At 38.9% G+C, this 15,256-nt stretch overlaps 1 protein-coding gene and 1 long non-coding RNA gene across 2 annotated transcripts; one reads left to right on the top strand and one right to left on the bottom strand.

Moving 5' to 3' along the window:
- Nucleotides 1–10,635: 10,635 nt before the first annotated feature.
- LOC108373185 (uncharacterized) lies at nucleotides 10,636–11,908 on the top strand. Its single transcript, XR_001848939.1, has 3 exons — nucleotides 10,636–10,687; nucleotides 10,743–10,873; nucleotides 11,838–11,908. It is a non-coding gene; the product is annotated as an uncharacterized LOC108373185 (long non-coding RNA).
- Nucleotides 11,747–13,397, bottom strand: LOC108373184 (uncharacterized). The gene is made up of 2 exons (XM_017629046.1): nucleotides 13,101–13,397; nucleotides 11,747–12,026 (listed from the first exon to the last, which is right to left on the bottom strand). The coding sequence occupies exons 1-2, from the start codon at nucleotides 13,348–13,350 to the stop codon at nucleotides 11,782–11,784; spliced, it is 495 nt and encodes a 164-aa protein (XP_017484535.1). The 5' UTR covers nucleotides 13,351–13,397; the 3' UTR covers nucleotides 11,747–11,781.
- Between the last annotated feature and the right edge of the window lie 1,859 nt (nucleotides 13,398–15,256).

Below are 15,256 nucleotides of genomic sequence, written 5' to 3'. Positions count from 1 at the left end.
TTTAAGAGGTTTTTGTGAGAACCTTATGAGATAAAAACAAAAACTAAGTCCAGATCCTTAATCTAGGATAAATTTCCTTTCCAACGATACCAAACACGTTGACATACGTGACAACAATTTTTTTGATCTTTGCCCGCTCATACAGCACTGTGCGCCCGTGATGAAGGAAACTCATGATTGCTACTATACCGGCATAGTAGCATGCTCGACTTGCAGCCTCATGGCTGAACCTACGTACTGAAACCTATCCACAAACCACTCTCCCCCTGAGATTGCCATTCAAGGTTCTACTTCACGGGGTTGGGTGGCCGAAAGGCTCCTTACGTATTTAGATGCTCAGCTCGTCTTAAGTCTACATGGATTCGTGTGTAATGAGCGCATATTTTCTACCAGTTTTCGCTTGATGCTAACATATTGTCTAGTATGCCGTTGTCCTGTAGTATGTATCGTGTCTCAGGGGCGTTGCGGGGGCACGAAAACATTATGTGTTCCGCATTTTCTCTTATTCCTATGAAACTCGAACAGTACGGGGAGTCGTTGTGCCCACATGTATTCATGTACTCACGATAAAGACCGTGGCCCGAGAGGAACTTGGTTAGATGAAAACTACATTCCCCGTGAGACCTATTAAGCCATTTTTCAACATCAGGAATGAGCTTGTGGGTCCACCTCCCTTTTTCTGAGTCCCCATCGTTTCTGTCAGATTACCATAGAGCGACACCTTTCTTCTCTAGCTATTGTCTTTCGCGTTAGACCATCGCTGCTCGCAGACAGGCGATTATATAGTGTTTTCATCTCTTGTGCGGGAATGTATACTGGGACCATTCCAGCGATTACAAAGAATGCTTCGTCAGAAATTGTGCGGAATCGACAAACAACTCTCAGTGCACTTAAGCGGTACATGGTTGTTAGTTTCTGTGCGTAGCATTTTACCTTCATTACTTCGGTACAATTCGGAGCAGCATAAAGTAAAACTGAGCTGACCACCCTACTCTAAAGAAATCTACTATTTTTAAGGCCTCCATTAATAATAATAATAGATTGGCGCTTACACATATGTTAGTGTTTGGCCGAGCTTCTCCTCCGATTTGTGCTGTGCACCTTGATGTTGTCACACAAAGCGAAGGGACCTACAGTTTTACGCCGACTCGGAACGGCGATTGTATTTTTATGAGAAGCTGTTTTTCATGACAGAAATACACTCGGAGGTTTGCCACTGCCTGCCGAGGGACGACCGCTGTTAAGAAAAAACCTTTTTTCTATATTTTTTGCGATGTTGCTTTGACCAGGGATTGAACCCAGGCGTAGCGGAGTGGAAGCGCGCACTGCTTACCACTACACCACAGCGGCCGACTAAGGCCACCATTATTAGGCATAATTATTGACAGATATGCTTGAACATTCGAAGCCTTTTAGAAGCATACTCGAGGTGGTACCTGAAGTTTAGTCGACCATCAATCATAAAGCCCAGGTATTTAAATGCAGGCTTTAAAGTGATGGATTCAGACCCCACGCTTAATCTCATCGTTTCTTCGGCTTTCCTGCTACTTATTAGAACTGGCTCTGTTTTGTGGTCCGCGAGGCTTAAATTTCTAGAAGTTAGCCTCTCGTTTATACTCCCTATAGTCTCCTACCATTCCTCTCGATCTCCTGGATATGTTTCGCTACAGCAAATACTGCGAATCCAATTATCTTTGTACGAGGGGCATATCGATACGCAGTATGCCGTCATACATTAGATTCCAAAGCAGAGGTCCAAGAACAGATCCCTGAGGGATCCCCGGCGTGACTGTATTCTTCATAGCCTCTATCACTCCAGTGCCCTAGCTTGCGGTCTGATAGATTGCTCCTAATTATTCTTACGATATATGTTGGAGCCTCCATTTTAAAGAGCGTTTCCATTATACGCTGCCAGCTCGCGGTATTAAAGGCGTTCCTTGCGTCCAGCGTTATTACCGCGCAACACTCTTTTTTTCCCTCCGCGCCACCTTTTGCCTTCGGTGGCCTCTTTGGCAATATCCACCACAGGTTTCATTGCGTCTATGGTCGACCGGGATTTTCTGAAGACAAACTAGTCTTCTCAAGAACTTTCCCTAGTGTGTCCAGTAGGCGTATAGGACGGTAATAGAGGTGACAAACTATCGATGGTACTATCGATAGTTTTATTTTTTGCCCCTATCGATGAGTAGTGATAGTTTTTGTCAAAAAAGGTTAAACTTTCGATGGTACTAGTTGACTATCGATAGTTTAAAACCTCTAGCACAGCCGATTTTATTTATAATGTCTCCATGTAGCTGCGCGTCAGTTAAGCGTTTAAGTTTGTCAATATTTTATTATAAGTGATATATTCATTGTGATTCCTCCTTTAATGGTATTTAATTGAAAAGCTCCCTTTATATTTAAACGTTGCTTCAAACCATAAGGATATGTCTGAAGTTAGGCATTTCTATTATCGGTGCTTGAAGTTTGTATGTTTCTTGGCTGTAAACAAATAAAAAAAAAATATATTACGAAATTTAAACAAAATATATCATATTTGAATATTTATAACAAGCAACAGTGATTCTGTTGCGGCAAATGAAAAAGCTGTTTTTGGTAGACTTTTCCAGCTCCAGATTATGAGAAAAACGAGGTCAAAGTGTCAAAAAATCGCATTTTTTGCAATATGTTAGAAGGTCTAGCACAAAAAACAAAATGTGCTAGAACCTTNCCACGTGATCTGTCAAATACTAATGCATGAAAATCCTAACCTCAAAAAAATCACCCGTTACAAATACTGGAATAAATACTGTGCTATTAAAGAAAATAAATAGATTTTGCCAAAATCAGTTTTTGCTGTTAAATAAATAACTATAAGTGACCTTAGGGTTAAGGTTCAGGGATGGTATTTTAACCGATACTAGTCAAAAGTTCAATCCTTAATTTCAGCCCAAGTGGAAGGCTCCATCCCCTTTTGTTTAATTGCGGTGGGTACTCAAACTTCGCACAAAATCAGGTTTTGCTGTTAAATAAATAACTATAAGTGACCTTAGGGTTAAGGTTCAGGGATGGTATTTTAACCGATACTAGTCAAAAGTTCAATCCTTAATTTCAGCCCAAGTGGAAGGCTCCATCCCCTTTTGTTTAATTGCGGTGGGTACTCAAACTTCGCACAAAATCAGGTTTTGCTGTTAAATAAATGACTACAAATGACCACCAGGTCAAGGTGTAGGGATGGTATTTTCAGGGATAGTAGTCGAGACTTCTAGGTTTAAAATAAGCCTAATACCGCCTTTTGTTTCTTTGCTAGAGCTTCTAAAATATTGCCCCAAAAACGCGTTTTTTGACATTTCTACCTCGTTTTTCACAAAATCGGGAGCTGACGGAAACCTTATGCTCATAGATTCGTAATCAGCACTGACAAGTCAATCAAAAACAGCTGTAACATTTGCCGCAACAAAATTTTTTCCATTTTTGTTGCCATCATAAGAAGAAGCTTTCTCTACTAGGCTCATAATTTTATTTTTAATTGTAAGCTTCAGTAGTAGATATGTAAATAAATAAATAAAATTCGATAATAAAATGCTTTACTTAGACAGAAATATACATGTTAAAGCGAAATTTAAACATAAAGTGAATTTTAAAGTTAAAAGTTACTTAAGAAAACGGCCCTACATGTGTTTAATATTTTCAACATTTGTTTTTTTTTTTTTTTTAGTTTTTCGATGCCGTCCCTGTTAATTTGGAACAGTTTTTAACATTACATTGACTATCGATGGTAGCGTTTGACACTATCGATAGTATTGCTGGAAACTATCAACGAGTAGTGATAGTTTTTTTTTCTGAAACATGGAAACTATCGATGGTTTCACAACTCTAGACGGTAAGACAAGGGCTCTCCAGGCGGATTATTTCCTTTGGGTAACAATACCAGGTCTTGGACTTTCCAACTACTGGTAAATATGCCTTCTTTCAAGCATGTATGAAACGGTCTTGTAAATAAGTCCGGCCGGGAGTGTATCGCGCCCTTCAAGGCCTTATTACGTATTCCGTCGCGCTCAGGAGCTTTCCTGTCTTGAATTTTTGTGCAGACACTAGGAGTTCTTCATACGTTGTAAGTGGAACTTCACCAATCTCATTATTCATACAGTTGGCACGGTTTCTGTTCTTTGAGAAAATAATGTGATTATATTACGCAGTATTTCTGGACACTGCGGTATAGTGGTAAGCAGTGCGCGCTTTCACTCACCAGCACATGGGTTCAAGCCCTGGTCAAAGCAACATCGCAAAAAATTTAGAAAAACGTTTTTTCTTAACAGCGGTCGTCCCTCGGCAGGCAATGGCAAACCTCCGAGTGTATTTCTACCATGAAAAAAACAGCTTATAAAAATACAATCGCCATTCGGAGTCGGGGTAAAATTGTAGGTCCCTCCGCTTTGTGTGACAAAATCAAGGCGCACGCCCCAAGTTGGAGGAGAAACTCGGCCAAACACTAACATATATGTGAGCGCCAATCTATTATTATTTTTATTGTTTCTGGACACGCGATATTTGGTGATTTTCCGCATTTCGTTTTTTCACCACAATTTTATTCGTGCACTCAATGCCAAGCGCAAGCAAAAGAAATGCATATTTGACAAAACCAGCAACAACAACGCTATATCAGAACCCATTGGTACATTCAGATGGCAACTCGGTAACCGCAACAACAAATCCAACAGCAATTCAATTATAGATGATTTCTTACACAAAGGACTCGTATGTCCGAGTCGAGCTTTATTTTTCTAATAATTAATAAGCAAATTACAACTTAAAGATATGCTTGCAGAATAACAAAAACTACTCAAGAAACAAGTGATGCTACAGAATACGAAAATATATACATGTAATTAAATCAGTGATGGAACATGATGCCTTATATACATGCAATTAAGTCAGTGATGTCTTATACATCCTGCCCGGCTGAACCGTCACGGTTCAGGATCTCTTCGTTGGAACCAGTAGCCGGCAAAGCTTTTGAACCGGTCGCTGACATCGATGCTTTACATAGATACCTTCGTCCTTTCCTCTTATCGCTGTTGTACTCGACAGTTACGACGCACACTAGGCCATCGTCGCCAGGATGTACATCGATGACTCGTGCTATACGCCAGTGAGCTGCAGGAAGATTCTCGTTGAGGATAAGTACTACGCCGTCGCGTTGAAGATTGGGATGAGGACGGGCCCATTTACCACGTGCCTTAAGCGAAGTAAGGTAGGCTTGCTGCTATCGCTTCTAAAAATGTTCATACATGAGCTGCAGTCGATGCCAAAACTTGAGACGATTCTCAGGAACATCAGGCACTGCAGGCTCGGGACGTGAAACAAGCGGTCGCCCAATGAGGAACTCTCCAGGAGTACGTGGTAAACCACCTTCGGGATCATCGTGAAGGGCCACCAGTGGACGAGAATTCAAGCACGCTTTTGTCCGAGTTAGCAGAGTCTCAATCGTTCGGTACAGGTGCTTCTTCGCCGATCTCACAGCGGCCTCCCAGATGCCAACATGATTTGGAGCTGCAGGAGCGATGAATCTCCACTTCGTACCTACAGCGGCTGCATGCTGCTTTGCTTGAGTGTTCGACCACTCCGACAAGTTAATCTGCAGCTGTTTATTGGCTCCAACAAATAGCGTGCCATTATCGCTGTAAAGTATGGCGCAAATACCTCGTCGGCGTGTAAAGCTGTCTTATAAATCAATAAATGCCTTGGTTGTCAAATTCTCAGTCGGCTCTATATACACGGCCTTAGTGGCCATGCAGACAAAAATCTGACCATAAGTCTTAGTCAAAACGTTCGACCTCTGACCACTCAGTCTCACATTAAATGGGCCGCAGTAATCGAGGCCTGTATGAATGAACGGTGGTGCTACCAATACCCTCGATTTCGGGAGGGATGCCATCTGTTGTTGTTGGGTGATTCGCTGATGACGACGGCATACAACACATCAATGGACAAACACCTTGACTAACGCGCGCATGTGTACGATCCAAAAACTTTGGCGCAAATACTGCATCATCTCCTGAATGCCACCAAGAATACACTTCTCATGGGCATCGGCGATAAGCAGCCATGATAATGCTCCATCCTTCGCTAAACTAATCGGGTGCCGTTGATCAAATGACAACTCCGCTTTCTGTAAGTGACCACCGATTCGAAGTATCTTACTTGAGCAATGTTAAGAATCAAAGTCGATTTTGATTCTTTTATATAAAAAAGTTAAAATTTATTAATTTTCGTTTACGTGTATACACGGCGAAGCATGTTAAAAGAATACCAAAGAGATAATCTTAACGACAACTTATATTCATATGTATAAAGACGATTTACATGTTAACGCTATTGGAATTTGACCGTAAGGTTAATAACATGATTTAGTGATGTGTCGAGTTACAATATTTAAAATACTTACGAAGTCGGTATACGAATATTCGGTAACACATATGTATTAAGTAATACATTTTAAATAGGTAAGAAATAATTAGGATTAGGAAATTAAAGAATTTTAAATATGAAGTACATACATACATATGTATAAATAAGAATGTATGAAGGAACAATGCTGCGACTGAATGTGCCGGCCTCCTTGAAATATACTTCAGTATTTTCAATCGTCAATGGGTAGAGGGTATAGCTTCACTATAGCTCGTTTGTAGATCCCATACTGCGTTTTTATTTCGGCAGCACGGTGAACTCCATATCGACCAGGGATCGTTGACAAAACTCGACCAAGCAGCCACTTGTACGGTGGTAGATTCTCGTCTTGAATTAGCACAAGTGTGTTCGGCTGTAGGTTGGGCGCTTTCGTTGTCCACTTATGACGCTGCTGGAGCAAATGCAAGTAGTCTCTTGACTACCTACGCCAAAAATGCCGCTGTAGCTGTTGCAAACGGCGAAAGCGTGATAAGCAATGGTAATTGACGTCAGTAAGCTCAGGTTCCGGGAATGAAGTTAGAGGCTCTCCGATGAGGAAATGACCCGGTGTTTGAACTTCCAAATCTGAGGGTTTGGAGGAGATCGGCGTGAATTTAAATTCGCCTCTATTTAAGCGGTAATGGTTGTGAGCTCTTCAAAGGATAGCGTAGCATTGGCAACGACTCTCACCAAGTGATATTTTGCCTGCTTCACGGCAGCCTCCCACAATCCTCCAAAGTGGGACGATTTTGCAGGGATTGTGCGCCAGGTTACGCGATTTGCATTTGCCGCAGTTGTTCTTGATGGACTTCAGTTTTGAAAAGTCGATAAAGCTCAGCAAGTTCGTTTGCAAGCAATGAAACGGCGCAAGGCTGCATAAACGCTGCGGTCGCTTACTGCCTCTATATGGATGGCTCTTGTGGTGAAGCATACAAATATGAACATAAAGTGAATTTTAAAGTTAAAAGTTACTTAAGAAAACGGCCCTACATGTGTTTAATATTTTCAAAATTTGTTTTTTTTTTTAGTTTTTCGATGCCGTCCCTGTTGATTTGGAACAGTTTTTAACATTACATTGACTATCGATTGTACTATCGATGGTAGCGTTTGACACTATCGATAGTATTGCTGGAAACTATCAACGAGTAGTGATAGTTTTTTTTCTGAAACATGGAAACTATCGATGGTTTCACAACTCTAGACGGTAAGACAAGGGCTCTCCAGGCGGATTATTTCCTTTGGGTAACAATACCAGGTCTTGGACTTTCCAACTACTGGTAAATATGCCTTCTTTCAAGCATGTATGAAACGTTCTTGTAAATAAGTCCGGCCGGGAGTGTATCGCGACCTTCAAGGCTTTATTAGGTATTCCGTCGGGCTCAGGAGCTTTCCTGTCTTGAATTTGTGTGCAGACACCTAGGAGTTCTTCATACGTTGTAAGTGGAACTTCACCAATCTCATTATTCATACAGTTGGCACGGTTTCTGTTCTTTGAGAAAATAATGTGATTATATTACGCAGTATTTCTGGACACTGCGGTATAGTGGTAAGCAGTGCGCGCTTTCACTCACCAGCACATGGGTTCAAGCCCTGGTCAAAGCAACATCGCAAAAAATTTAGAAAAACGTTTTTTCTTAACAGCGGTCGTCCTTCGGCAGGCAATGGCAAACCTCCGAGTGTATTTCTACCATGAAAAAAACAGCTTATAAAAATACAATCGCCATTCGGAGTCGGGGTAAAATTGTAGGTCCCTCCGCTTTGTGTGACAAAATCAAGGCGCACGCCCCAAGTTGGAGGAGAAACTCGGCCAAACACTAACATATATGTGAGCGCCAATCTATTATTATTTTTATTGTTTCTGGACACGCGATATTTGGTGATTTTCCGCATTTCGTTTTTTCACCACAATTTTATTCGTGCACTCAATGCCAAGCGCAAGCAAAAGAAATGCATATTTGACAAAACCAGCAACAACAACGCTATATCAGAACCCATTGGTACATTCAGATGGCAACTCGGTAACCGCAACAACAAATCCAACAGCAATTCAATTATAGATGATTTCTTACACAAAGGACTCGTATGTCCGAGTCGAGCTTTATTTTGTTAATAATTAATAAGCAAATTACAACTTAAAGATATGCTTGCAGAATAACAAAAACTACTCAAGAAACAAGTGATGCTACAGAATGCGAAAAATATATACATGTAATTAAATCAGTGATGGAACATGATGCCTTATATACATGCAATTAAGTCAGTGATGTCTTATACATCCTGCCCGGCTGAACCGTCACGGTTCAGGATCTCTTCGTTGGAACCAGTAGCCGGCAAAGCTTTTGAACCGGTCGCTGACATCGATGCTTTACATAGATACCTTCGTCCTTTCCTCTTATCGCTGTTGTACTCGACAGTTACGACGCACACTAGGCCATCGTCGCCAGGATGTACATCGATGACTCGTGCTATACGCCAGTGAGCTGCAGGAAGATTCTCGTTGAGGATAAGTACTACGCCGTCGCGTTGAAGATTGGGATGAGGACGGGCCCATTTACCACGTGCCTGAAGCGAAGTAAGGTAGGCTTGCTGCTATCGCTTCTAAAAATGTTCATACATGAGCTGCAGTCGCTGCCAAAACTTGAGACGATTCTCAGGAACATCAGGTACTGCAGGCTCGGGACGTGAAACAAGCGGTCGCCCAATGAGGAACTCTCCAGGAGTACGTGGTAAACCACCTTCGGGATCATCGTGAAGGGCCTCCAGTGGACGAGAATTCAAGCACGCTTTTGTCCGAGTTAGCAGAGTCCCAATCGTTCGGTACAGGTGCTTCTTCGCCGATCTCACAGCGGCCTGTCAGATGCCAACATGATTTGAATTATTAATCGAATGCTTTCGATTAATCAATTAACCGATCAATCGATTATTAAAGTTTTTTTGCCATCACTTTTCTGGACCCGGCAGCTTATCGACAGACCTTGAACGACATTCACAGAGAGGCAGTCTCGAGTTATGTAGACTCCCGACCTGTGAATGCCGTTCTGGGTACACAACCACCAGACGTGGACGATACAAAACTTCGTCTGCCTCGGCAGACTCGGACCACAATAGCCCAACTGCGGTCTGGTTACTGCAGCAGGTTGAACTCATACCTGAGCAGATTAAGCGAAGATATTCCAAACGAATGCCCGGCATGCGGAGAGTTGCTCCATGACTCACAGCATCTCTTCGGATGCCCCCTTAACCCCACCACGCTAACTCCCCTTTCCATATGGACAGACCCCGTCGAGGCTGCACGCAGATTGTTACGTAATTCTTATCTGATCAGACCGATAGCTTTTTAATAATTTTAGCATATGCTGGAAATCCCTATTGAGGGAGCCTACCCTTTGGCTTTAAATAGCCAAAAATGGAGACGTAGGGGGACAGTTTTACCACAGAAGTTTTTAGCCAAGGATCCAATGTATTACCGTTTTTTAAATTTTTGCTAAAAATAAATTACCCAAACAGCCCCATTTGAAATGATTGAATNTTTTTTCAAATGTATGGCTTTCTATTATAAAATCACATAACGCTGTTTGCAAGTGACTACTCAAATATTCAGTTCAGCATAATTTAAAGGAGAAAAACTATTTTCTTTGTTTACATTAAGGCATCCTTATGTGCCATACCTTTAGCTTTATCGTGCTTTAACTAATATAGTATATTGATCATCACTTGTACTACAAATCTTGTTCAATTATTAATATTAGGTGGGGTAAGGTAACGACCAAATTTCTAAATTAAAATTAGTTTACTACGGTACATTCCGTTTAGATGCCTATTCGCTTAGCTGTTTTAGTATAGCTGCACTTTTCTGGTAGAATGCTTAATTCCGAAGGAGTTTTATTCATTATGAATGAAACTTTTCCGTCTAATAAAGCGTTCACATTGAGCCACTAACTCGGGTTTATGGCCCATTTTGGAGTTGAATGCTTAACTCTACGCTTAAACTCGGAACAATTTAATGGAAATTTAAAACTAGTGCGGGTACAATAAAAAAGGAAACGCCAGTCAAGTAACGCAGGAAGAGAAGCTTTTGGGATAGCAAGGCAGAAGCTTGCTTTGTGGAATTGTGGGAGCAAAAGGTAGATGAGTTACGCGGTGCACGCAAAAATACGCACGTCTACCAAGAAATGTCCTCCGAGCTAGCAAAGTAAGGGTATGTTGTATCTGCCCAAGATGTGAAGTACAAGATAGCCAACCTTACTGCTAAATACAGGTACTATGTTAATATCTTTTAAAATTATGATTTACTAAAATCATATTTCCTTCAGAAAATGCAAGGAGGCGATTGGACCCTCAGGAGCTTCACCGGCGTCGTGGCATTTGTACGAAGCTGTTCATAAAGTGATTGGCGCTCACCGTATAAACAACGTCAATGTTTGTGTGGAAGAGAGCATTGAATGTAAGTATTGTACAATTTCTCTGCTCCTTTACTCGTCCGGTTTACAAGATTTAGTCAGAAGTCGTTCCAAGTACGGTTTAATTATTTGTATAACAATTTTGGGTTGCTGTGCCCAAACGCGTGACCCTAATCAAAGACTTTTACACATACTTCTAGACAAGAGTCTACACTCTACTAATACAATATAATTTACTATATCTAAACATTAATTTATTAATAATTTTGGTTTGAAATATGGTATTTTTTTGGCATAAGTGCAGTATAGCGGCCGTTGAGATAAAACAATAATTAAAAGGGGAAGGAGTGACCTTTCATAAAGTGCGGCCCATAATCTGTCTTTTAGGGGGCCACGCCAGCTCCTCCTTCGCCCCCACCCCAACATCGTTGTACAAATAACTAAACATTTGNAGTATAGCGGCCGTTGAGATAAAACAAAACTTAAAAGGGGAAGGAGTGACCTTTCATAAAGTGCGGCCCATCATCTGTCTTTTAGGGGGCCACGCCAGCTCCTCCTTCGCCCCCACCCCAAAATCGTTGTACAAATAACTAAACATTTACTGTCGTTCCATACCCACATTTACAATGTCTTTAATAATCGGCCCGATCGTGAATTTCACGTGAACAAATATTCCCAAAAATCATAAAGCAAAACAATTTTTCCCTATTTGTTTTTGTTTTGAATGTTAAATTATGGGTACAGTTTATTCACACGGAATTTGCGATAGGGCTGAATATCTTCTNTTGTTTTTGTTTTGAATGTTAAATTATGGGTACAGTTTATTCACACGGAATTTGCGACAGGGCTGAATATCTTCCGAGACAAATCAAGTTATTTGTGACTCATTTCTGTGAACCGGGCGAGCAAAGGAACATACAAAATATTAATTTATGTACATACAAATTCCATATTATTTAATTTCTTTTTCTTTATTTGATTTCATTTCATCTTCGTCATGGACTGAAGAATTCGCGTCAGCCTCTCCCCTATCCTCCACTGAACTGGCGCTGCCCTCGCCGCCTTCGGAACGAGCATCGTCTTCCAATGTGCGCGCAACAAGTAAAGGAAATGAAAAGTTACTGACAATGTATGGGGAGTTCGGCAAGGTTTTTAAGCAAGCAGTCCATGAGAACTTGGCAGTTAACGAAAAAATTGCTAAAGTAGAAGAGAAAAAATTGGAGGTTTTAAAAGAAATGAGGGATGACAATAAAAAACTTACCCAAGGTGTTTTGGATTTTTTAAGTCGTCAAAATTAATAAAATATAATATTGATTCGAATTCGGCCAAGAAGGGTCCTATCTAACATTTTTATTTATTTGCAGAGTTGTTATAAAATTATAAAAATAAGAGTTTTTGATGTGCGAATGTTTTAAAAACGCTGTGGCAGTAAGCTAACTTCTCAATGTGTAAGCATTCCGAAATCAAAGCGAGACAGTGTAGTGCTGTTTTTGTGAATGTATTGTGTACGTGAGTGCCGTTTTTGTGTATTGTTGCGTACATGTTTATTTATAAACGTATGTATGCCTTCTCTCTCGTACGTTTTCATTGATATATCTGTACTGCCAATATAGGAGTATTACACATATGGATGTACTACTTGTTTTTAAATTTTATCGGGTCCTTAGTGAGTAATCTACCGACTTTTGTACCACTTCGAATTTCGGAATAAAATGAGATGACCCTATCTCATTTTTATATTAAGTAACAATATATTAAATTCAAATTATGTATGTATACATATATCGTCACCTGAAATGCTAAAAGTCGTAACTAATAATANTCATTTTTATATTAAAGTAACGATATATTAAATTCAAATTATGTATGTATACATACATCGTCACCTGAAATGCAAAAAATCGTAACTAATAATTGAAATTCGATGAAATGCATCATATAAATCAAAAAGTGATTTGAGAAGCTGTCGAGAATTATAGCATTCTCTACAAAAAGGGGACTTAGTTTCAATATCGAGAAAGAGGTTAGATATCTAGTCGTTTTCTAAAGTTGAATTCTATTTGGTTTCTAATATTTAGTGTGTTCTAATCATTCTTTAATCGAATTCTAACATAGTTCTCTAACATGATTTTCGATTCGAGAACTACACTAGAATTCTAATGTAAAATTGAAATATGAGTATACCCTTAGAGACTGTGTTTGCTGGGTTATTGGGACTTGGGTATAGTTGAAGATTTGTAATTTTACGATTTAGAATGCACGCATATTTACCAAAATGTATACTGAGAGCGTTTATTATATCTTCGGCTTCATGTCTATTGTGCATCAAATTTGTTGAGTGATTTGGATAATTTGTATTTCGGCCCATATTTGTTTGTTCACTTAACCAAATTGTAGGCATGGCATCTTTCTCCTCAAGTAAAAAGTTGTGTAACGTGCAGCATGCCTTTATAACTGCATTCGCATTTTGGATGTTGTTATCAATTCCTTTACCAACCCTGCGGAATCTATAAACACACATACATGGGTATATGTAATTTAAGAGATAGGATTACTCGTTGTAATCAAACCCCGTTTTAATTATGTTTAATACATAATTTCTTTATTATTAGTAAAACACTAATTTAGTTATGCTTTATACAAAAAACATTTATTTAACTATAAGAACAACTGCGTTAACATTTAAAGTATTCTTAAACACGGACGTCTGATCGCTAGCTAACGATGACTCTAACTAACTCACTGACTAGCTAATTAATTTCCGATCGCGCTGATGATCGCCTATTATACATATACATATGTACATATAACTCGCCCTCCTCAAAATGAACTCGCGTCTCTGCGATTCACACGTCAAAACCTTAGGGTTTATACCTACATATATAGACATACACCTAAAGAATAGGTTACATAGGTTACATATATAAAAATCGAGAAATGCTTATGCATTAAATGTATTAATCTAAAATACTACGCCATTTGATAACGGGGCCATTTAGCTATAATATCTTTATTGGGTATTCCGACTTTCTCTTTTTTTTTATATTTAACGATCCGTTGTTTTAGTTTGCTATCTGCATTTGAAATAAGTTTAATATTTTCAAGGTACTTTACAATTTATACTTGGGCGAACGTAAAAGTATGTATGTACATTTTTAATTTTCTATATATATATATAATTTTCTTTTTGCTTGATATTAAGGTAAAATTATTATTCCTGACATTTTAAAATCACTTAAATACATAACGTACATTCATACATAGNTTTTTTTATATTTTTTTTTTTTTTTTTTTTTTTTTTTTTAAATGTCCATAAATGCGTAATTTGTACATCTTTTCAGAATTTCATTTAAAATATAATATACATAAATTTATTTAGTTAATACTTAAATTTGTTTATGTGGCCTCTTGATATGTGCAATGTCAATTTTGTTTGGAAAACTATTTGGCAATTTTATAAACCTTTTGGCAACTTTGTTTCTATTAGCAAGAGGGTTTTTGATATAAACTTTGTTGTTGTTAAAATTTGGAACATTTTCACCTTTTGCATTGATTTTGTCAATGGCATGCTTCTTTTTTTTATAAGTATAGTTTTTAATTTTTTCAAAATTCATGTTATTTCTATTGATAAAGTCTAGTGGTTTTACATTGGTTGAGCTATGAATGGAATTGTTATAAAACCCAATAGCCTTAATCATAATTTCCTCCATTTCTAAGGAGTTGTCCGTATTTTTTAAAATTCGTATATGCTCTAATAGTGTGGAATGCAACCTTTCAATATCTGAATTTCCAGTATGGCTGTTCGGAGTAGTGAAGTGAGGAGTCACGTTATTTTCACGGCAGAATAATCTTATAAGAGAATTATTAAATTCGTTGTCCATGATTAATTTTTTCGGTGTTCCTAGCCTTGGAGTTTGATCTCAATTGTGACCATGTTTCTATCAGGCAATTTATGTATGGAAGCCAATTTAGTGAATTTGTCAATAGTCGTTAGAAAACAAGCGCGAAAACAATAAAATACGTCAGCATGCACTATTTCATTAGGGCTACTAGGGGTTTCAGTGTAATTAAATAGTTTTTTCAAAGGTTTTCTCGCGTATTTGTTCTCGTTGCACACATCACATGTATTAATATATCTGTTGATCACCTTTTTAAGATTAGGATAGAAGTATTTCAATTTCATTTGCTCATAGTTTTCTAGCACTCCCCTGTGATTGCCCTCTGTATGGATTTTTTCCACTACCTCTAAAGTTTCCACCTCCGTTTTCAAGTCTACAGCTTTATAGCAGCATTTAGTAAATTTAATGTTACTATCATTCGAAAATAAATTTATTAACTTTTCTTGTACATTATTGTATAAGTTATCAGGCAACTCGGAATTAATTCCCGTTGTTCCCTTCTTTATATATTTTCTAAAAATATCCGTG

This window comes from Rhagoletis zephyria, unplaced genomic scaffold (genome assembly GCF_001687245.7).
Source record: "Rhagoletis zephyria isolate East Lansing unplaced genomic scaffold, Rhagoletis_zephyria_1.1 Rzeph_scaffold_06451, whole genome shotgun sequence".
NCBI lineage: Eukaryota > Metazoa > Arthropoda > Insecta > Diptera > Tephritidae > Rhagoletis > Rhagoletis zephyria.
Note: the sequence above shows the minus strand (reverse complement) of the source record. Positions and strands in the feature narration are given on the sequence as shown.